Source organism: Pollicipes pollicipes, unplaced genomic scaffold, assembly GCF_011947565.3.
Source record: "Pollicipes pollicipes isolate AB1234 unplaced genomic scaffold, Ppol_2.1 Scaffold_7231;HRSCAF=8579_pilon_pilon_pilon, whole genome shotgun sequence".
Taxonomy (NCBI): domain Eukaryota; kingdom Metazoa; phylum Arthropoda; class Thecostraca; order Pollicipedomorpha; family Pollicipedidae; genus Pollicipes; species Pollicipes pollicipes.
Window position 1 is genome coordinate 15,739,592 of NW_023597034.1, and position 21,443 is coordinate 15,761,034.

At 55.9% G+C, this 21,443-nt stretch overlaps 2 protein-coding genes and 1 long non-coding RNA gene across 3 annotated transcripts in view; all 3 read left to right on the forward strand.

Annotated features, from left to right (window-relative positions):
• LOC119109768 (polycomb complex protein BMI-1) overlaps window positions 1–607 on the forward strand; it is a 29,794-nt gene extending 29,187 nt beyond the window's left edge. Inside the window, exon 9 of the mRNA XM_037233520.1 lies at window positions 602–607. Coding sequence (XP_037089415.1) covers window positions 602–607 — 6 coding nt within the window. The remainder of the gene's footprint in view (window positions 1–601) is intronic.
• On the forward strand, window positions 605–12,353 carry LOC119110668 (uncharacterized). The gene is made up of 3 exons (XR_005095532.1): window positions 605–705; window positions 1,302–1,398; window positions 12,338–12,353. It is a non-coding gene; the product is annotated as an uncharacterized LOC119110668 (long non-coding RNA).
• A 1,062-nt stretch (window positions 12,354–13,415) lies between these two features.
• LOC119109769 (nascent polypeptide-associated complex subunit alpha, muscle-specific form) lies at window positions 13,416–16,956 on the forward strand. Its single transcript, XM_037233522.1, has 6 exons — window positions 13,416–13,472; window positions 13,948–15,704; window positions 15,864–16,190; window positions 16,344–16,419; window positions 16,498–16,680; window positions 16,936–16,956. The coding sequence occupies exons 1-6, from the start codon at window positions 13,440–13,442 to the stop codon at window positions 16,954–16,956; spliced, it is 2,397 nt and encodes a 798-aa protein (XP_037089417.1). The 5' UTR covers window positions 13,416–13,439.
• Window positions 16,957–21,443: the final 4,487 nt, after the last annotated feature.

The following is a 21,443-nucleotide window of genomic DNA, read 5'->3' on the forward strand; positions in this document are numbered from 1 at the left end:
CACGCAACAGGCAGCAAATGCTGTGAAGCCAGCTCCACCCATGGGAACCATTTGAAGCAAATATAACGACTGCCTGCTTGTGAGATGGGTGGGAGCTGCGTTATGCGTTACACCATGAGGCGCCTAATAGGAATGTCGCATGTTCCCGGGAAAACGGAGTTGTTCTGGTGTTTGGTTTCCAGCACAACGGCCAGTCTTTATACTCATGTGGCCCGGACCCCACTGTCATGTGTGACGGAGCTGCTGACTGACGTACTGGACACCGTCATTCCCGTCATCCCACAGCTGGAACAAGGTTATCCGCGACCTCCCATCTGAGTGTCCATCTCCATCCCGACTCTAGCCTGACCCCGGCTCCTCTCTCTCCGTGACCTCCCATCTGAGTGTCTGTCTCCATCCCGACTCTGGCCTGACCCCGGCTCCTCTCTCTCCGTGACCTCCCATCTGAGTGTCCATCTCCATCCCGGCTCTGGCCTGACCCCGCTTCTCTCTCTCCGTGACCTCCCATCTGAGTGTCCATCTCCATCCCGACTCTGGCCTGACCCCGCTTCTCTCTCTCCGTGACCTCCCATCTGAGTGCCTGTCTCTGTTCCGTCCGCAGGCCTGACCAGACTCTGCAGTCTGTGGTGTACAAACTGGTGCCGCGCCTCTTCAATGACGAGATGCAGCGGCGGAGAGAGTTCTACGCTCACCACCCTCAGAGAGGTGAGCTAGGCTTCGTAACAGTGATATGCGCGGATGAGCGTCGGAAAGGTGGTAAAAATACTGGGACTGATTGCTTATTTCCGATCCTCTGAGGAGTCGAGGTTAGGTACATGCTGTGTCTCACGTTATATATAACCGGTCCGCTTCAATTGCTCTGCTGCTAAGGGGAAGGGGGGCGCAGCGCAGCGCAGCACAACGATGTGACTTGTGTGAAAGATCAATTATTGCCAACATAAGAACTGAACTTAACTAGGCGAACGTGCCATGACGTGTTGGCTCTGGGAGGGGCAGTCCTAGTCAGCTGTCAGTTGGGATATGAAATCGCTGTCCGCGGTCAGGAGACCAAGCATGGCTCATGAGAATGGGCACGACATCATTGATGGCGTCGCCAGGCAGCACGGCGCATATTGGTGCGCTGATCAGATCTCAGTGAGAGGGACAGTTCTACCCACGTAGCTTACGCGATGCCATCAGCTGAGTCGTGATATCAAACAACAGTTGACACACGTGATTACGAGCTCACCAACTTCGCTTGATGATGGGACGTCATGAAACGGACGCGTGTAAGTTACGTTTTGTTTTTGACGTTTCGGCAGATCGCAGCCTGTCGCCGGAGAGGCGTGGTGACGTCAGCTCCCAGCAGTTTGTGTACACGCTCACCGACCCCATCAGCTTCAGCCTCGAGTACTACAGGTGCGTCCACACCAGAGCGTTCCCTCCTGCCGAACTCGGCCAGTGGCGGGGCGCACTGGCTTTCAGGCCGGCCGGTCGGACATCTCCGGCGCTGTCGATGTGTTTCGAGTCTTGTCGGGCTGTGCTCGGTTTAGCCTGCAGCTTCGTGTCCTGCCGGGCTGTGCTCGGTCTAGCCTGGCAGCTGTCTGACGCCGTCTGGTCCTGTCCGTTTGTCGCGTGCTCTCGTGGTACCCCTCTCCAATTACCCTGGATGCCTTCATGGGCCGGGAAAACCTGCAGATGGCTATTCTGAAAGGGTAAATTCGCAGGTTAGGAACGCATTGCGACAAATGCGGTTGTGGGTTTGGTGGCGGGTGAACACGGATATGGTCATGCGGGCTGCACACCCGTTCCCCACCCGTACCAAAGAGGTACGGGTGGGGTGGGTGGGGTGTGCAAATATTATCCGTGAAGTTCTCTAATACGTCATCCAGCCGCCCGGTGAGGCCATTGCGCTTCGATGAGTCGCCTGGTTGTTTCTCTCTGCCGTTTGCAGTTATTTGGTTTAGTCCAGCGCCGTCCAGTCCGGGCGTGCAGTGGGTACCCCACCCGGCGCTGCACTAACAACGCAACGGATCTGACGGACCGGGCTGGGTGGCCGGGCTCGGTGACCGCCGCCGCGTGACTCGCTGGCAGCGGCGCCATTTTGAGCTGTGCATCGTTGTGTGCAATGTGCACCCGTGGCACTGTTCGTGCCGGGCCGTGGCTTAGCAGGAATACTTTCCTGTGATGGAAGCAGGATATGGCGGGCATGTTGTGCTCTCATCACAGCCCGTGAATCCGGGTCATCTCGTTCATTTGCGTTGAAGACTTCGTTCAAGACTTATGCCTAGCTGCAGGCAATAGCAGTGTTTGTAATCTGCCACATTGTGTTGAGATTATTTAGTGGACATGGGTCGCCTAGAGCCGGTGCAATGGCTGTTGCCATGTGTTCATGATTACCGCGAAGGTTGGGCTTTTTATTGAAAGTTACGTCGCTTACATTCCCTGCGGTCCCAAGGCAAAAGAAGCACAGCTAGTTAGTTTTCTTGATTGAGGACATTGTGAATTGCATATTCGCGCATGACGATGCACGTTTTCATGGCAGCCTGATGGCACCACTGTTGGTGGTTCTCGGCTGGCTGGGGCGGTCAGGCCTCGAAGACGTGTCTTATGTGGATGCCGCTGAGCGTCGGCGGGGATCGGCGAGATCCCCTAGGTCCTCGCCGACGACACCTCCTCGCCCCGGCGGAGACGTCTCGCTTGCGACTGAACTGGCACATGCACCGCTGCTGCGCGTTCTGGCACGGCGCGCCCCGTGGCCAGCTGGCCCCGGTGGCCGGGGCCGGCCGCGCCCCCCGGCCCGGAGCGGTAGCACGTGTCCTAGCCGGCTCAGGGGCTGACCGGCCAGATCAAACGTCCAGACGTCACGGGGACACAATATTGTCACTAACCGTCCCAAACATGGCTTACAGCGTGGCTTAGAAACAGGAACGGAGAAGCAAAAGCAAGTGCACGAGTGCAGAGAAGCGTGACCTGGGGTCATCCGCTTGCTCTGCCACTACTACCACTATTACGGTTGCTCGTCTGTCACGTAGTCGAGCTGCTGTCCCTTCTGCCCGGGCTGTAATGCTGGCTGTTGCCTGTCCGCTGCCACTCGTCCGGGCAGCGGGTGGACCGAGACGGCTGGACCACCCCCGCCGGCCCCCGGGCTCCGCGCACCGGTCTGAGCCGCGTATCAGCGGCACAGGGAGCCCCGGCAGCCGCCCGCTGCTCGGCTCAGGCCTGCGGCTGGCTAGAGCGGGCCGCCGCCCGTCAGCAGTGTGGCAGCGGCTCGCGCGGCCGACGCGATTGACCTCAGGTGTTCCGTGGCGCCACCGCTCGCCGCGCCGTCCGCTGCAGGGGACGGGAATTCACATTCTGTGGCTGGTTGGAGTGTTGGGCTTGTACTCATAAGGGCCTCGCGCTTATGGTTGATGAGGGTTTTACTGACCAGTACAGAATAGCGGGAACACGCATTGGGCCATGAACATCGCTATTAATGTCCCGAGTGTGACTAAGCCAGGGTATGACGCATTAAGAGCGCTGACCGGTTCACTCGCACACTTGTGGGAGCCTGACCCCGCGGTAATGTCCTGATGTGACTAAGCCAGGGCATGACGCACTTAAGGACTGACCGGTTTCACTCGCACCACCTTGTGGAAGCCTGACCCCACGGTAATGTCCTGAGTGTGGACTAAGCCAGGCAGGGCAGGACGCACTAAAAGGGCTGACCGGTTCACTCGCACACCTTGTGGAGCCTGACCCCCGCGGTAATGTCCTGAGTGTGACAAGCCAGGGCATGACGCACTAAACAGGGCTGGACCGGTTCACTCGCACACCTTGTGGAGCCTGACCCCACGGTAATGTCCTGAGTGTGACTAAGCCAGGGCATGACGCACCTAAAAGGGCTGACCGGTTCACTCGCACACCTTGTGGAGCCCTGACCCCACGGTAATGTCCTGAGTGTGACTAAGCCAGGGCATGACGCACTAAAAGGGCTGACCGGTTCACTCGCACACCTTGTGGAGCCTGACCCCACGGTAATGTCCTGAGTGTGACTAAGCCAGGGCATGACACACTAAGAAGTGCTGACCGGTTCACTCGCCACCTTGTGGAGCCTGACCCCGCGGTAATGTCCTGAGTGTGACTAAGCCAGGGCATGACGCACTAAAAGGACTGACCGGTTCACTCGCACACCTTGTGGAGCCTGACCCCGCGGTAATGTCCTGAGTGTGACTAAGCCAGGGCATGACGGCACTAAAAGGGCTGACCGGTTCACTCGCACACCTTGTGGAGCCTGACCCCACGGTAATGTCCTGAGTGTGACTAAGCCAGGGCATGACGCACCAAAAGGGCTGACCGGTTCACTCGCCACACCTTGTGGAGCCTGACCCCACGGTAATGTCCTGAGTGTGACTAAGCCAGGGCATGACGCACCAAAAGGGCTGACCGGTTCACTCGCACACCTTGTGGAGCCTGACCCCACGGTAATGTCCCTGAGTGTGACTAAGCCAGGGCATGACGCACCAAAAAGGGCTGACCGGTTCACTCGCACACCTTGTGGAGCCTGACCCCACGGGTAATGTCCTGAGTGTGACTAAGCCAGGGCATGACGCACCAAAAGGGCTGACCGGTTCACTCGCACACCTTGTGGAGCCTGACCCCACGGTAATGTCCTGAGTGTGACTAAGCCAGGGCATGACGCACCAAAAGGGGTGACCGGTTCACTCGCACACCTTGTGGAACCTGACCCCGCGGCGTGGTGCCGGAGCTGGGCCAAGTGGCACCGAAATCCGCAGGTCATGCTGCATTTAATTGAGGGCAAATGCTGTATATGTCATTCAGTGCATTAATCGCACAATGTAAGAGGGTAAATCTACGCAACTAGCCTCTCTTTCTATTGTTCATTCTACACCATGTTTCAATACGTGGCTTTGAATATGACCATTTGTGAGAGACGTAAGTTAAAAACTGGCGCCCTGAACATGATCATTTCAGAGAAACGTAGATTTAAAACTGGCGCCTAAAGGAAAGCATGTTTCCAAAACGCGTGTTACCAAGGCTGGGCGTGCAGCGCGACCGCACAGTTGTGGCCGTGGTTTTGGCACCGCATGCCCAGCGCTTGTCCGTTCGTTTAGCTGTGCTGTCCCCTGCACGCCCGTGGACCGGCAAAGTTGATCAGATAGCCCAGGGCCCAGATTTCGCGCGCGACGCCTCCCCGCAGAGTCGTCGTGACGTCACCGCTGGATCTGATCACGTGACGGCGCGCGCGGCGCTCCTGGCCGGGCGACAGGCGGCATTCGGGCGCTAATTCGGCACCACCTGTCTTTTGTCCGGCGCCCGAGTAGGGGGGCCGGCGGCGCCGGCGGTAGCGGCGTTGTGCAGCGGGCGATTTTGGCGCCACGCGGTGATCCTAACCGACGCGGTCACCCGCCCCTGCGCCCCGTATTTGTCTTCTAGGTGATCGAGCCGGTCATGGCGACGATCAACTGTGGGTTTGTGACGTCATTATTTTGCCCGGAACGCGCACGTGCAACGGCGAAGGCCGCGATCCTTCAATGCGGTGGGGCTCAAATGACAAAATGTTGTTGCAAGCCGACAGTTTGTATTGGATGGAGTGTTCACACGCTGCAAACCACGCGTTGGTCCTCATTTTCGAAGTGCTATTATGGCAGCGATTGTTTTAACCCACCATGTCTCCTACGTGACATTTTGTCAAGTCCTCCAGCTGGCCTTGTGCATGGCTGTTTGACTGGAATACGTTCTGAGTCAGAGTAAAGCGAATGGGGTTTAATAAAAATCGGGTTCAATGAGACTGTTAAACGGTAAAACCAAATCTTACGCCGGCACGTTAGATGTGATGAATTTATATGAAGTAATTGTTCGGCCTAGCGTCGTCGGTTTGTTACTGAGTCCCGAGAGGGTACTGGATGGTGTTTGCCTTTTAGCCATACGCTCCGGAACCTGAACTCTCCCCTTGAAATTTCCGGGGTTGGAACCGGTTCTTTTGATTACGATTCCAGCGCTTTATCAACTAAGCTAACCAGGAGGGAAAATCTGTCGGTGTTTAGAGTTAAGTGTCATTCATCTCTTGGACGTTTGGAGACTTTCCGCTTAACTGGGAGCTATACTGGGCGCTTGGGTGTCTACGCTTGCCTCACTGACGTATTGTAAGCCAATGTCATGAGTGGTGCATCCTGGACCATTCCTCCTTCCCCGTGTTACTCTGTGTTGATGACGGTTGTCTCATTCCATGCTGGTCGATGATCGCCCTCTGACCATGTGTGCCCTGCCACACCCGACTTCAGAGTCTAACCCTGGATTGTTACCTGTCTGGCGGCCGTGAAACTTGCTAGAGGCGTCAGTGGACAAAGTCGGACACGGCGCACTAAAAACGGTGGGCTCATTGTTAACGAATACTATACAGATGTCATTATGTATTTCAGATAGGCTTCCAGAATGACGATAAAGACTTCGGTATGAAGGTTGCATGAACGCCGACGGGATTTCGTGAGGAACAAACAAACGCTAGTCATGAGGAGACAGTGCAGTTTCCTCTTCGCCGTGTCACTGCCCACATACGCGCAATAACACTACAATGTCGTCGGTACGCTGCCGGAGGCTCCTGGGTAACCAAGCTTTGGTTGACGAAGTCGGACGGGCTTCTTTACTGATAGCTTGGGTTTCAAATGCATGGCGTCATGATAAAGCACGGGATTTTCAGTAATTCGGTTGAATGTACCAAATGTTGCGCGAGGAGTTGCAACGGTATCAGCTGCCTGTGGGATATTGATGACACCAGTGTGTACGTCTACAAGTACGGCATTCAACTGAGCTGCTTCGGGGTTGCACTCTGCATAAAATGTCCGAGCGCTGGGGATTCCGAGAACGATTTCAAGGTAGCTCGTAGAAGGCAGCGTACGCGGTTTGTATTAAAGGGGGTGTCCCACCTTTTGGGCATCGATAAGGATATATATTTTAGTCGTTGACGAGCCTAAATTAAGCTATCAAAGCTTTGAACACTGCAACACTTTTGAGGTGTTTTAACCCGCGCAATACGGGCCTGCGGGCTTAAAACTGGCACCACCTCTGATGTGAGTGGCGTCAGTACAAATGAACGTTAGTGATTGGCACAGCGGGCGGCGAAGGTCCCAGTTACCGAGAAGCACATTAGTTTAAGTTCGCACCAGTGCGTCATGATACACATTGTGATGCCCCGTTTCCCAGAGCCAAAGTGCGCTTCGAGAAGAGCCACTGGGTTTAACACCATGATGTTTCGTTGAATTGTCGGGAAAAGAACCTCATGTTGGCATATATCTTGCTCTTAACATAGTTTTGCAAGCTTTCGTAACATTTATTATGCAACCTCTAATGTGTTGCGAGCGTTATATAACACACACGTTGGAGAAGCAAGGCAAATTAAATACATTACTTTCATCGTGTTGATCTGGGAATTTAATCATATTTTTCCCGCAGGACCGGCTACTTCAAATAGAAATTCTGAGCTTTTTAGAGGGATTTCGGGAAAGCTGGGCAAATTAGATGCATTACTTTATGGTGGTGATCTGGGAGTTAAAATTGATTTTTTTCCGCAGGAGCGGTTACTTCAAATAATAATTTTGAGCTTTTTAGAAGGATTTCAGGAAAGCTGGTACCACCGATCAAATCTTACGCGTCTGATCTAACAATAAGGAAAGTACAGGAAAGGCAGCATACTCGCTTTAAGGGCGGCCGTTCGCATTCAATGTTGCTCCGTAAAGGGAATGTTCCACATTTCAAAACATTAAAGCAGGCATCAGATATGAAGAAAAAACTCACTTAATATGCTTTTAAGTGGAAAAGGCCGCGCTCGAAAGTACATTTTCTCTGTGAAGTAAATATTTTCCGCAATACGTCATCGACTGAGGGTCGTTGTATTGGTTTTGACGGCCGTTGTATCTGGAAATCATGTTCACGAACGCCAGGTATGAGCGACTCAGTTATATTTTTATTGGCCTTCATTGCCGCACAGCTCATAGAATGGCAGCATTTGAATGGCATTACTGTAGCGTCATGGATGCCAGGTGACCCTGAAATTGTCTCCTCGAAGAAGGCCGCACGTCTTCGCGGGCGTGTAGCTTGGGAACTACGCGGTTTGAGTCTTATGAAGACAGTACCGTAAACTGCACCGGATGATCTTCATGATGGCTATTTCAGTTCAAAACCCCATACATATGTGGAACACTCCCCTTAAATATTCGTTTCGTCTTCATTCTCCTTGTGTTGTAATTATAGGCGCGGGAACTATCGTGTTATGGGAGGAGGCTTTGTGAGCCCGTGTCCCCAGCATTCCAGATAATTTAGCACTAAGGTTATGGCGGTGCATGGAAAGAAACGCCTAAAAGTGCCTCCGTGCCCCCCCCCCCCTGCCTTACTCTCTTGACAGTCGCAGGCAACTTCCCTCGTGCCTGGATACGTGATGGTTTTGCTTATGATAGGTGTGGATAGACCTTGCAAGAGAGGGTGAAACGATGGCAATGATTTGCGGTGGAAACGTATTCGTTTTCTAGCAGCATCGAGTACTTGTAAGCCGTTGATGGTTTTGGTGCGCCATGAGCAACATGCAGCCACCAGTTCGCCGTTCGTGGCACTTGCCCCGTATCATTTGAGTGTTGCATATGCCCGTTAGGGTATCATATGCCCATCTGACTCCCTGTGTGACCAGCTACCCCAGGCTCCCGCCGCGTGAGCATGTTTCCTGAACGGTCTTGGAATGCTCAGCAATCGTTAATTGCGTGGCTACCAGGTACCCGACCTGCACGCTCAGCTTTGTGGTGATCACCTGAGCATAGCGAGCAGCCATTCGGGGCGCAGCTCACCGGCCCCGGGGCCGCTGCTTATCTGATCTGTCGGCGACCGTAGCGTGTGTGGCGATCTGAAAATTCGGGAAACCATTTCTTTCCAATTCAAAGTGAATAGAGTTCAACACGTGCGAACAAGTATGGCGTTACGTTGGGGGTCAGCCACCTTGATTTTTCGCCGAATTTTTTTACTAGCCTCAGCCCGTGGTGTAGCTACGGCTGCTGGCGGCTAAAAAATGGCAAATCAGATTGTGACTGGCGCTGCATTTTGTATTTTGTAAGCACCACCTTATATGGTAGCAAAACTGTTGGCTGGTTTGCCGTTTTTGGGTTGAGTTTTCGTTAATTTGAAAGAACATTTGCTAGGGACATTGCGCCTAAGTGGGTTTTCAGTGCATGTGTGAAATAAAATGGTAGGCCTGTCGATGTTGCTGGAATGTTGCCGGGATGACTTAATCCTTTTGCGCCCTGACAACGCGCAGGCGCGGTTGGATTGCTGGTGAAGACTTTGTGGAAAACAGTATTCTGGTTACCTCATTGGAGTATGTGCGGCACCTTTTTGAAAGGTTGGTGGGGAAATTGAAGAAAGCGTTGGTCTGATAATCACCAGTGGCTAAAATCATGACGGAAAACCAGTTTCCACTTTGGATTTGCGTGGTGTGAATTTACACAACTTGGACGAGCTACTCCCACCAAATCTTCTTAAACACATTGCGAGGTGCAGTTTCCCGTCACGAGCTCACAACAGTTTCTTGATCTGGAGCACTTTTGGGATTTGTAATAAGGTTTTCTTCCAAAGCAGTCTTCAGTTAAATAAAAGGGCTGACCAAAGCTTAGATTTTATGTTATCATGTCCACAGGTACCGTTCAAAGCCTCCAAGCTTGTTTGGAAAGCCGTCGTCCCTTGCGCGCCATTAAAAGACGGATCGAGTCGGCCGGTACTGACCAATTTTGTAATCTTCCGAAATCAGTGGGCCGCGGCACGCGAATGGCGCCGGCCAGTCAACACACCGCCGCCGGATTTATTGCCCCATAACAGCGGGCGGTGTGCATGCGCAGCACCCGGGCCCTCGGGCGGGGACGGCCTGCCGCGCAGCCACCCTGGCCGAGGTCGCGGCGTAACCCCGGCTCCTCCCCGGCCGAGACGACCGCGGCGCCGGCCGTCCCGACTGGAACGCGTGCCGCCAGCTGCCGCGGCGCGGTGCCGCGCGCCGACGGTTTTTCTGATTCGCCGCCGTGCGCCGTTCCGTTATTGAGGAGTGAAGCGGAGCGTCGGAGCGCTCGGCCCGGCCCGGCCCGGCCCGGCGCGGCCCGGCCGGCCTCGAGAGGCGGCTGATAATGAGATCGAGTGGAGCAGCCGGCCGCTGCCCGACAGAAGCCGCGCGGCCAGATAGACGGGCCAGATAGGCCTGCCTCTGTGACCCGCCCGACTGGCCGTCAACCCGGGGGTCGGCCACCACTACATCCGCCGCTCCTGCTACCTGCTGTTTAAGGCCCCATTTGTCGGCCGGCGTGGGTATGCCGAAATCGTCTCTGTATTGATAGGCTTAGAAGAGAAGATATAATTCTGAATAGGGCTCATGGTAAACATCGCATTGAAGCATATGTTGTAGAAACTGAATATGGCCAGCTGGAACTTTTTGTGAAATTTTGCCAATAGCATGGTGATGCATGGAAAGAACTGAACTCAAAAATTAGTTTGGTTCACCCACCTTCCGGCCGTCTTTTTCCACAACACCGTCTTGGTTCGATTTGCCACGTGTTTTTAGACAAGCGACCAAAACAGGGGGGCGGCGGCAGGCACGCCCATTAGCCCAGGTTGCCTGGCAGCCGCTACGTTTATACTTCCTCGGTGGTTGCATTTCTAGTGCTTCGCTTGGATGATGAGGGATCATGTAAGTTGTTAGATCATTGATGCCACAGCGGACCATGCCATGTTTCACAAGGAGGCATTACAAACACCCAGAATGCAGCACGGTTCCAGAGCCCGTTGTCACTCGGCGACAAGGCAACGTCGTGGCTGCCTTCTTTACTACCGTGTTCGTCCCGCCCAAAGTCGACAAATCGGTGCGAACAGAGGCGCCTGCGTCTGCTCAGCCCGAGTCGTGACAAACCGTGGCTCAAGTGCTGGCTTTATGCCACAGGAACCCAGAATCGATACGGCGCCGTGCCCAGTATAAACGAGGAGTCTGCCGCACAGCCCGTAACCGGTAATTGTGCGTAATGACTTGTGCATTCGTGAGCAGCGGCATGACAGCGGCAAATAGATCAGGCGGGACCGGTTCCCTTCCAGCCCACCTGCCCCCCCCCCCCTCCTGCCCCCTCCCCCTGCCCATTCTCCCCGCCCCTTTCCCGGTACGGCTGCTCGGCACCAGACGCGGCTCGCCCTACGACGGTACAATCAACTGCAGCCGGCATTGGCTGCACGGTGCCGACTTCCCCTGCAGCGGAGGTACCGCCGCCCACGACACGTGCCGACGAACCCCGGGCGCCTCCCGCTGCGGGGATACCTAGCAGCGCCGCGACCGCTTCCGAGCGCGGCCAATTGGAGCGTGCAGCCTCTGATCAGCGATCGGGCCCCGCGCGGCGCTCGATCTCATCGGGCGCTCCTGCGACGTAATCGGCGCGCGACTTGATTATGAACGTGTGGTGTCGCGAGAGTGGGTTCGTTGTGCGCGGCTGGTATTGTGGAGCACGGGAGGGGGGGGGGGGGATCCAGTGGACTCGAGCGGCCCGATGTTCAGCGGCGGAGGGATTTGTGGGCGATCGCGTGCCGCTGCCGGTGCCGGTACCCGTCCCGTCCCACGCTGGGCAACAGAGGCTTATGGCCCGAGTGAAGCAATGCTTCAACGCCAAACCGAACCTTATTAAAGATTGTGTCAAGGGCGCTGCAGGCTGGGTGAGTCCGCTTGTTACATGCATTCACAAGAAAAACAAGAAGGACCTGGGCATGCAGTTGCAGAGGTTTGGGTTATACGATGCACTGCCTCCGTGGCACTAGCGCCGGCACCGAAACTGCATAACCAAGCAAATACAGCGCCCTTATGCAGGGGCGCATATTCGCAAAGTGAGTTGGGGGAGGGGGCTGAACTGTGAACATTTATGAAACCTACCCCTAAAATTCGTCAACAGATGTGCTTCGCCACGAATTTCGTCCACTTTTCTCTCAAACTTGGCGGGAGAGGCTAAGTCCAAGTGGGGGAAGGGGGCCTGAAGCCTCCCCAACTAAAAATGAAGCTACACCCCTGCCCTTATGCCTAAACCAGACGCAATATTCAAACAAGGGAGAGTGTGACTCTGCAAATGCGCCAATGATCTGGCAGTTTGCAATTAAGCTGTGAGTCAAAGAGTAAGGATACACAGCATGCGAATAAACCATGACTGATTGTTCTTAGGATGCTCGTAAGCATTGCAATTGTTTGGTGGTACCATGCCAAACGGGATCTTGCCGAACATCATTGGAACATCAGGGCTGTCCCCAGGGCGTCGGGGAAGTCATCTGTTGTGATCAGCACTAATCAACGGCTTGTCTGTCGCAGGTCGGTTGACGAGGAGACACGCACGCCTCCAAAACGGTTCTTTCAAGCGCCGGCCCGGCCTCAGCGTGGGTCACCTGCGGAAGCTGCTGACCATGAAGCACGGCTGGCCACATCAACCCAGGTGGTGTCACCGGGGCTTGGTGCGGCGGCACGGCCTGGCCCACACTAGCCCAGGTGGGTGTCACCGGGGCTTGGTGCGGGGCACGGCCTGGCCACACTAGCCCAGGTGGGTGTTACCGGGGCTTGGTGCGGGGCACGGCACTGGCCACACTAGCCCAGGTGGGTGTCACTGAGCCTGGTGCGGGGCACGGCCTGGCCACACCTAGCCCAGGTGGGTGTCACCGGGGCTTGGTGCAGGCACGGCCGGTCACACACCAGCCCAGGTGGTGTCACTGGAGCCTGGTGCGGCTGGCCACACAGGTGGGTGCCCGGGGCTGGCGGGCACGCCCACCACCCGGTGGGTGTCACCGGGGCTTGGTGCGGGGCACGGCCTGGCCACACAGCCCAGTGGGTGTGGGGTGCGGCACGGCCTCACACGCCCAGGTTGGTGCGGGCTGGCACGGCCTGGCCACACTAGCCCAGGTGGGTGTCACTGGAGCCTGGTGTGGGCGGCTGGCCACACAGCCAGGGGTGGTCACGGGGCTTGGTGGCGGGCAGGCCGGCACACAGCCCAGTGCAGGGCTGGTGCGGGCACGGCCGCCACCAGCCAGGTGGGGTCAGGGGCTGGTGCGGGCAGGCTGCCCACGCCAGTGGGGTCACGGCTGCGCACGGCTGGCACCAGCCTGGTGCAGGGCCACGACGGCTGCACCACCCAGTGGAGTGCCCGAGATGTGAGGCGCGCCACTGGGCTCGATCGACTGCTGAGGCAGACGCTGGAGGTACCCGGTTGAATGAGAGGCTGGTGTTGTCTGTTCAGTCGATTGTTGCGCAGCCGCATAGAGTTGGGATCGGCCACCTGTTGTCCGCAGCTGAAGAAACCGTTCTTTTCAGAGCCACATGGGGAACGGGACTGTACCGATTTGCGAGGTTATAATGTGTTCTCGACTTCCTTAATATTGATATCTCTACGGTGGGAGACATCTTGTCTGAAGAGCTCATTATCATGGACGTCGCCTACATGCACAATTGGGACCGAGTAAGTGGTTTTATGGATTACCTAAGGTTATTGGAGATGATTCCGGTCAAGTGAGTGTTCCGTTGTTATCAGTTTACCAGCCTGTTCGCGCTCCAGACGTGAGATTACTCCCGTCGGCGTTTGGTCCCTAACTCTTAATTCCAATTCAGTCGGTTTCGCGTGTTCATCCACGCTTTCTCTGCCTGAGAACGCCCAGTCGTCTTAGATCACTTGTGGTTTTTGTCTTTTGGGATCCTTCCATCGTGCACTCCTTCTCCTCATCAAACCGTTCCCCTCCCCGTATCCTGCCCGTACCCTGAGCTCGATCTCCCGGCAGCGTCCTGCGCTCCTGCCGGCACCACCGCCCGGCCGCGGGTCGGCCGGCCGTGGCGTCGGCGGGTTTTGTACGCCCGCTACCATGTTGAAAACGGACGGAAAATTAGTGTTCGCGCTGAGCGGTCGCGTCCGTGAAATGCAGCCTCTGTCTGCGTTTCAGACAGCGCCGATGCGCTTCTTCTATCGCTACCTCACGAAACGGCCGGCCGACGCGAGCGCGCCCGTCGCCTCGCCCAGCAAGCGACGGCGGCCGGAGCTAGCGCAGGCTGCGGAGCCGGAGTCGTGCCCGATGGACACCGGCTCCGGCGACAGCGACAAGGAGAACGTCGAGAACGACGCGCGCGCCGCGGCGCCTCCGGACGCAACGCTGCCGGGCGCCGGCGCGGCGCGGACAACCGTGAAGCCGGGGGAAGCCGAAGCCCCGGGGCAGTCAGTGACGTCAGCTGTGACGTCAGCGGTGTCGGAGCCGGCTGGGGCGCGCCGGCCGCCGCCGCTCGGCTGTGTGGGACCGCAGACCGTCGGCGCACCCGGCGCCGATGGCAGGAAATCCGATGTTGCGGCCACAGTGGGAACGGGGAGCTCTGTTTTCTCTGAAAACGAGTCGGGGAAGGAGGTGACGCTGGTCTCCACCGGCGGTGCTGGACAGACTAGTGCTGCGGACAACAGCCAGGGGAATGGGGTTGTTGTATCTGTTAGGGATGAGGAGAACACGGCCGCTTCAAAAGCCGATGCTAGGCTCCCATGCGTCGCACCCAGAGATGCGTCGTTGGATATGCAAAACAGCGATGACTCAAAGCCATCATTCGTCATGCCTAATGGAGCAATAACGAAACCGAAGGCTTCCCAAGAGTCACCCGAGTCGCATCCAAGGATTCCTCAAAACGGTGATATGTCCAAGCGGGCTGCAGCCGTGAGCAGCGCTGTTTCCAAGTCCAGCGCGGCTCAGCTCGTCAGCACTCCGAAACACAGCGCGTCGCCGAATGGTGACCTTCAGAAGCCGATCGTGGCGCCAAATATCATTGTTCCCAAACCACTCACTTCACAGAAAGGTAGCGCTCCTTGTCACGTCGGGAAATCCAGCCTAACCCGTGTCGGAAATCCTATCAGACCCATCGCTCCAAAGAGCGTTAGCGCCGCCAAACCTGGTGTGCCCCCGAGTGCCACTCACAAGTCTGCTGTCCCGCAAAACGGTTATGTTCCTAAGCAAAGCGCTGCCCAGAGCATTGGCGCTCTCAAGCCCGCTGCAGCGAACCACGGCAGCACTCTCAAGCCCGCTGCAGCGAACCACGGTAGCGCTATCAAGCCCGCTGCAGCGCACCACGGTAGCGCTCTCAAGTCCGCTGTAGGGCACCACGGTAGCGCTCTCAAGCCCGCTGCGACGCAGAACGGCACCGCTCTCAAACCCGCTGCGGCGCAGAACGGCAACGTCGCTAAACCGGCTGCGGCGCAGAACGGAAACGCGCCCAAGCCGCGTGTTTCTCAAGACGGTAGCGCTGCGAAGAATGGTGTGACGCAAAACGGTAGCGCCCTCAAGCCCAAGACGCTCCCGCCTGGTAACGCCCCGGGGTCGTGCACAGCTCTGGCGGTGTCCGGCCCCAGGGGCGAGCCCGCAGCGCGGGCCGGCGCCGGTCCACCGACGAACGCGGAGGCAGTGGGCAGGTCAGCCGACGACAAACACTGTGAGGACAGCGGCGTCGACACCGACTCGTCGGAGCGGGCCGGCCTGGACAGCGCCAGGTCGCCCATCGACGTGTACGACTTCGATGCCGAGGCCGAGGACGAAACGGCCGTGCATCTGAAGGGCTTACCGACGGCGCCGGCGCCGGCGCCGGTGACCAGCCGGCCACCGCCCGCCCGCGCGGGGAAGTCGCCGGCCCGCCTGCCGCCACGACCGACACCCGCGCCGCCCGCTACGTGGTCCGTGTCGAGCCCGAGCGTCGCCCGGTCAAGCCCGGCTGGTATGGCCGGGGCGCCACCGCGGCCGCGGCCGCCGGCTGGCAATCCGCGGTCGGCCCCGGCGCCGCGGCCGTCGACGGCGAGCGGTGCGTCCTCGGCCGTGCCAGCGCCGCGCCGCAGCCTGGCGCCGCTGCCAGGCCTGCGTCCGATCGGTGCCGGCGCCGGCGCCATCCCGCTGATGACGGGCCAGCTGGACCGCTTCCTGCAGATGGTCACACAGTCAGCCGTGTCGCAGCCCAACGGCTCGTGGCGACTGCCGGCCGACACGTCGTCTCTGCTGACCCGCGTGTCGGCCCCGGGCCCGGCCCAGGTCACTGCGGCCAAGCGGCTCAAGCCGGTCTCTCTGAAGCCGGCGCCGGCTAAGGTGGTCAAACACCGCCTGAACAGCGCGCAGGGTATCCAGAACCTGGTCACCAACGAGATCACCATTACCAAGATCCCGAACACGTCGCGATCGTCGTGGCGTGCGCCGGGGGCGGCGGCTGGCGCGGGCCCCGGCTCGGCCGGCGGCCGGTCGGTGGCCTCGCCCCGGACCGAGCCGGCGCCGCCCGCCTCCCAGCCAGCGGCTCCGGCCACTGCTGCGGCGTCGCTGCTCGGCAGCCCGGCGCCTCGCGTTACACTTCACAGTCCGCCGGTGTGCGGTGACCGCGCCGGCAGCAGCGTCACCATCGAGAAGGTGCGCTCACCGACGGCGCCGCGGCAGCGGCCGCCGCCGGCCGGCCCGCCCGGCGCCCGGCCGCCCAACTCTCCCAAGCTGCTGGCCATCGCCGAGAGCCTGGCCCTCCGCAAGATCCAGAGTCAGCGGCAGGGCGAGGCGGCGGCACCCACCGCCGGCGGCGGCCAGAAGTCACCCTCGCCAGTCCAGCCGTCGGCACTCGGCAACCTCATCTCGCTGGCGCAGACGCAGCAGTTCCACAAGCAGCAGCAGCAGCAGCAGGTGGCGGCGGACTCGCCGCGGGGCCGGCCGGCCGCCAGCGCCAGCGTGCGCAAGATCCCGAACCCGGCGCTGCTGCACCACCAGTCGCAGGGTCGGCTGACGGTGCTGAGCGTGCCGCAGGCGGCGGGCGGCGCGGCCGGCACCACCGGCACCGCCACCTCCGCCTCGCTGGCTCGCATGGAGCGGCTCACCAACTCACTGGGCAGGTAGCCGCGGCTGCGGCCGGCTGGTGGACGGCTGGCGAGCTGCCCACAGCGACAGGAGGCGTGCTCGTAGCGCCGGCCTACAGCGGTCGATCGCAGGCCGCAGCTGAGGGTCGGTCAGCTGACTTTAGGGCGGAATGTCGGTACTGCGCAGCTCATTGTCGTACCTCGTCAAACTCTTCCATAGTGCATCGTGCCTAGCCATCCCAGGGAGTTCTCGTTCGTGGAACGAGTGTGAGCGACCAACTTTTCTGCCGTGTTTGGCACTGTGGTACTAAGCCGAAGCTCTGCTGTGTGGAGCGGCGATGTGTGGTCAGGACCATGCTGCTGAGAAAGGCTGTTCGTTTTCGGTTGTTCACACGTCGAGTGTGGTCACGTCGTTCGTCGCAGGCAGAGAGGACTATGTGTGTGGTCCGTGACTCTGAGGACGTCCTTAGGGCTATCTCGCGGGTGTTACATATCCAGGATGTGTGGATCGTCAAGTGGACGACCTTCCATCCAAGGGTGGCACCTTTTTTGTGTTTCGGATGCGATAAAGCGTATATGGCGTGAATCCGTAACAAATTAGTCACTGAGTGTTGCTCATTGGGTATGATAGGAATGCTGGGAACACTTTTTGTAAATGGAACGGAATCTGGCTGTAATTTTGTATGGTGGTAATAAAGAACGTGACGTTTCCTACTCATGTCTGCCTGAGCACAAAAGGTGGCGCGACATAAAAAGAACATGTTGAGCAGTTCTCTCATGTTCATGATTCGAGATGGTCGCACGTGTATGCTTGGGAGTTGGGTTGTCCACCGCTTACTACGATGTAGTGGGCTGTGGACAACTGTATATGCTGCATGGAAATTACAGTGTAAGTGTAGTGTACTACAGTTACGGTGTACTTCCACGTGGTTAAAACGTCTGGCGCTGCCTATTATTAGATTACGGCCTCTGCTGTAGACGTACGATGCGCCAGCACAGCCAACACAGGATAGAACGCGTCGCTCCGGGCTCAGAGCTGCACCCGTGTGTTTGCTCTCTCACCAGGGGGCTAGAATCATGGGACGGGGCAAGGGGTATTTTCGTATTTGGTGGTTAGGGGATCCTGCATACCAATCCCAACTGCAAGGCACGCCCCGTCCCTCGTGTCGTACCTGGTCACATCCCCCTCCCCTCCCCCCCCCCCCCCCACTGATCCACATTGAAGGAAATGTTCTACAATTGAAGGTATTGAAGTAGACATCAGATTTGATGAATCAAGCTTTCCTATCGCTATTGGCAGGCCTGCGTTCGACCCAGTTTTAGCCGACTCAGGCCCGGGTCGCAGATTTTGGGATCCAATTCAGCTCGTGACTCAGAGCGGTTACAAATTTCAGTATTCAGCTCAGTTCAGGCACATTACTTACAGTGAATCATTTGGTTAAGTGAAAATGCGTACAAATAGCGTAGAGGAAAGTTGTGCTGATTTTGAAAAAAAGCTTTCAACTAATGCCGCGTGCTGTTAGTTTTAACTCTCTGAAATAACGTCGTGATTTGTCTGAGGTGTGCTGCGTCTACTTATCTTACCAGTTAAATTTAAGTCATATGACTCACTGACAGGACATTGGTAGAAATTATCGGCATTGTTAGAAACAATCGGCTCGGGATCCAGGTAATAAGATTTGTGAGGAGTGTGCTTTAGCTCATTGTTAAAAGCAACCTTTTGCTTCCCATATTCGCTCAGGCTCCGTCCCTGTTGGCCTGGGTGCCTCATCCTTAGAGCAGCAGTCGGATATGAGCCAATTAATTTTTGTGCGCGATTATCGGACATAATTTTGCGTGCCGCGGACGTGGTGTTATTTCCGTTGATTATATTGGAGTTGTGGCACTTATATTACCTGCGCTTCACGCTGTTAATAAGTTTTGAAAGCCGGGATTTTTCGTACTTCTTCCGAACAAACAAACAAAAAAGCACTGCGTTAGTCATCAGCCATCACCTGATGACGTTGGCCAGCCGGTCAAATGTAAATTAGCGAGCAATCAAGGCCGTGATTGTTTTGAACGGTACTTAACAGCCAACTTAAGTTTAGTTTGCCATGCTTTTCCGAAAAAGCTATCCCCAACACGGCAGGATTCACCATGAACTGGGGAAAATTAATAGGCGCTATGTATTTGCACACGCAGTATGCCTTTTTTAGGGCTGCGCACAGTAAGATGGATTCCCGAATGAAAATAGTATACGAAGGACTATGCTAATAGAGCTAATGGCCGGAGTGCGGTAATTTTTTGGAGGGGGCTAAGCTTAAGCGAAGCCCCACAATGTTGCATGGCCCCCCTTGACGAAATTCTGGATCTGCCCATGGGTCATCCAGTCCATAATAGTCGTCCACAAATCTGAATAGGGCTCTGCAGACGGGAATAGGTCCGCCGCAGTCAATAATGAGGCTGCAACAGGTCATCATGAGCCCTATAGAGGCTCAGGAATGCCTTCTGGTGGTCAGAATGGATCCTAAATAGGGCAGAATGAGACGTCGGCAGGTCAGAGTGAAGTGTGAGTGTGAAGTGTGAAGTGAACTCTTACAGGATTGCATAATCCCTTAATAGTTCAGAATCAGCCATTAACAAACCAGAATTGGCCCTCCACAGGCCCTCCAAGTTGGAGGGAGCTGAGCTGTCTCCACTCCCTCCCCCCCCCCCCCCCACCCTGGTTCCCGCGTGCTTCGGTGAACCTTTGAATTTATGTTGCCCGGGCCGAAAAAGGCCAGCAGCAGGCAAGGCTGGGAAATAGCCCTCTACAACCGGCAGGAGTCATCTTGAGCCGCCAAAAGTCCTCTGCAGATCGACGAGGTCCTGAATGCTGTAAGAGGGCCCTTTAAAGATCGGTAGGACCATCTAAATGTCGACAGAGGCCCTCTAAGTCAACAGGCCCCGCACAAATGCCGGGCGAGGCCCACAGCGGATTGGAAGGGGAAAAGGTCCTCTAAGAAATGCAAATTTAGCAAGGTCCTCTTAAGGTAAACAGATGGATCTGTTGGCTTCCAGGGGGGGGGGGGGCATGGCCCTTTTGCCCTCCCCCCCCCCCCCATGTGGCTACGCGCATGGTTAATCGCATCCTATCAGGCGAAACCACAGTGAGCAACACTGGTGGTCCAATCAACCAACAAGGATGAAACGGCTTCAGCGTAATGTATACTCCATTTTAGTGTACGGATAGTTTCTGGCATCATTTTAGGCTATGTAATAAGAGCACATATGATTAGCTGCATGTCAATACTTACACTTTGAACATGCTGAACACGTCAAAATGCACATCGAGCTTTCGGCCTCAAGCCGTCTGTCTGCTGCATACAACTGTAGACATCTGGGCCGAAAACTCATATATTTTTGCTTTTTGTGTCTAGAACATAACCACTGGTATGCATGGCTGATCATGTGCGCTCGCATTATATTACTTATATGATGTAAATTGTTATCAATCAGTTACATTCCATCACTTGTTATTAGTCGATTATATTATATTTATTATCTAAATATATTCTCAGTTTGGCCAGGCCCTCCTTGAAATGCCTACTGTTCCTGCGGTGTTGCATAAAACGCCTGCATCGGCCACGCGGGTGGGCTTATAATGGTACCAAATGAAAACGCCCACGAACTGGTATTATTTCAAGTATTGCCTGAAATGTTCAACTAGATAGGGTCATAACGATAGTTTTGTAGTCATGACTTCAAATTCCCGCATTATAGGACAGCCTCGGTTTTGCCTGACATACTTGACTGCGCCAGATGCCATCTTGAAATATTCATCTTAATGAGAATGTACAGCATTTGAAGACAGTTAAGAAAGCGTCACATATGATAACATGAGCTCACCTATATCTGTCGGTAAATTTTTAGGTGAAATTGGCTGTTCTAGACAGCACATTTTCTCTGTTAAGTTAATGCACTCCTCGATGCGACATTGTTTGAATACGTCATCGCACGCCGCCCAACACTGATATAGAGCCAGTTGACAGCCGCATATCTGAGAATCATGGTCACGAACGCCAGATACAAGCGACTCGACAATCATATTTTTCTTTGCCTCGATCGCTGCATGGCAGATGGAATGACAGTATTTGAATGACGTTATTGTGAGGCCAGGAATGCAAAAGTAACCTTAAAATTCTCCCCGAAATAGTCCTTACATTTTCGCAAGCGCGTAGCTCAGAAACTAGGAGAGTTTACGTCTTAAGAAGGGCGGGGCGGTGAACTACACTGAATGATCTTCAAGATGGCTAGTTCAGTTCAAACCCTGATACAAATGTAGAGCACTCGCTTCACTTCGCTTCGTGTCCCACCTTTAAGGTATACCTATTGAGCTATTATATACTCTAATGAAACCTCAGGACTAGTTATGTCTAATGTTTACGCTGGGAAGTGCCACTGCAGCACCGTTAAGACATAATAAGGATATCAATTTTAATTATTTTCGAGTCCAAATTACGTCGTCAATGATTTGCAACAACACTACATTTTTTCCCTGCAGTCACTACCATTGTCGTCATGGCAACTGCTGTGCGGTTTCTTCTGGTGCGAATAAAAGAATGTTTGTGGTTG

What these genes read in the sequence shown, in the direction of transcription:
- LOC119109769 (XM_037233522.1), top strand. Translation starts at nt 13,440, where the DNA reads ATGGACGTCGCCTACATGCACAATTGGGACCGA. An exon ending in ATTACCAAGATCCCGAACAC is followed by an intron (nt 16,191 to 16,343) that starts GTCGCGATCGTC and finishes GCTGCTCGGCAG; the next exon opens with CCCGGCGCCTCGCGTTACAC. An exon ending in AGCAGCAGCAGCAGCAGCAG is followed by an intron (nt 16,681 to 16,935) that starts GTGGCGGCGGAC and finishes AGCTGCCCACAG; the next exon opens with CGACAGGAGGCGTGCTCGTA.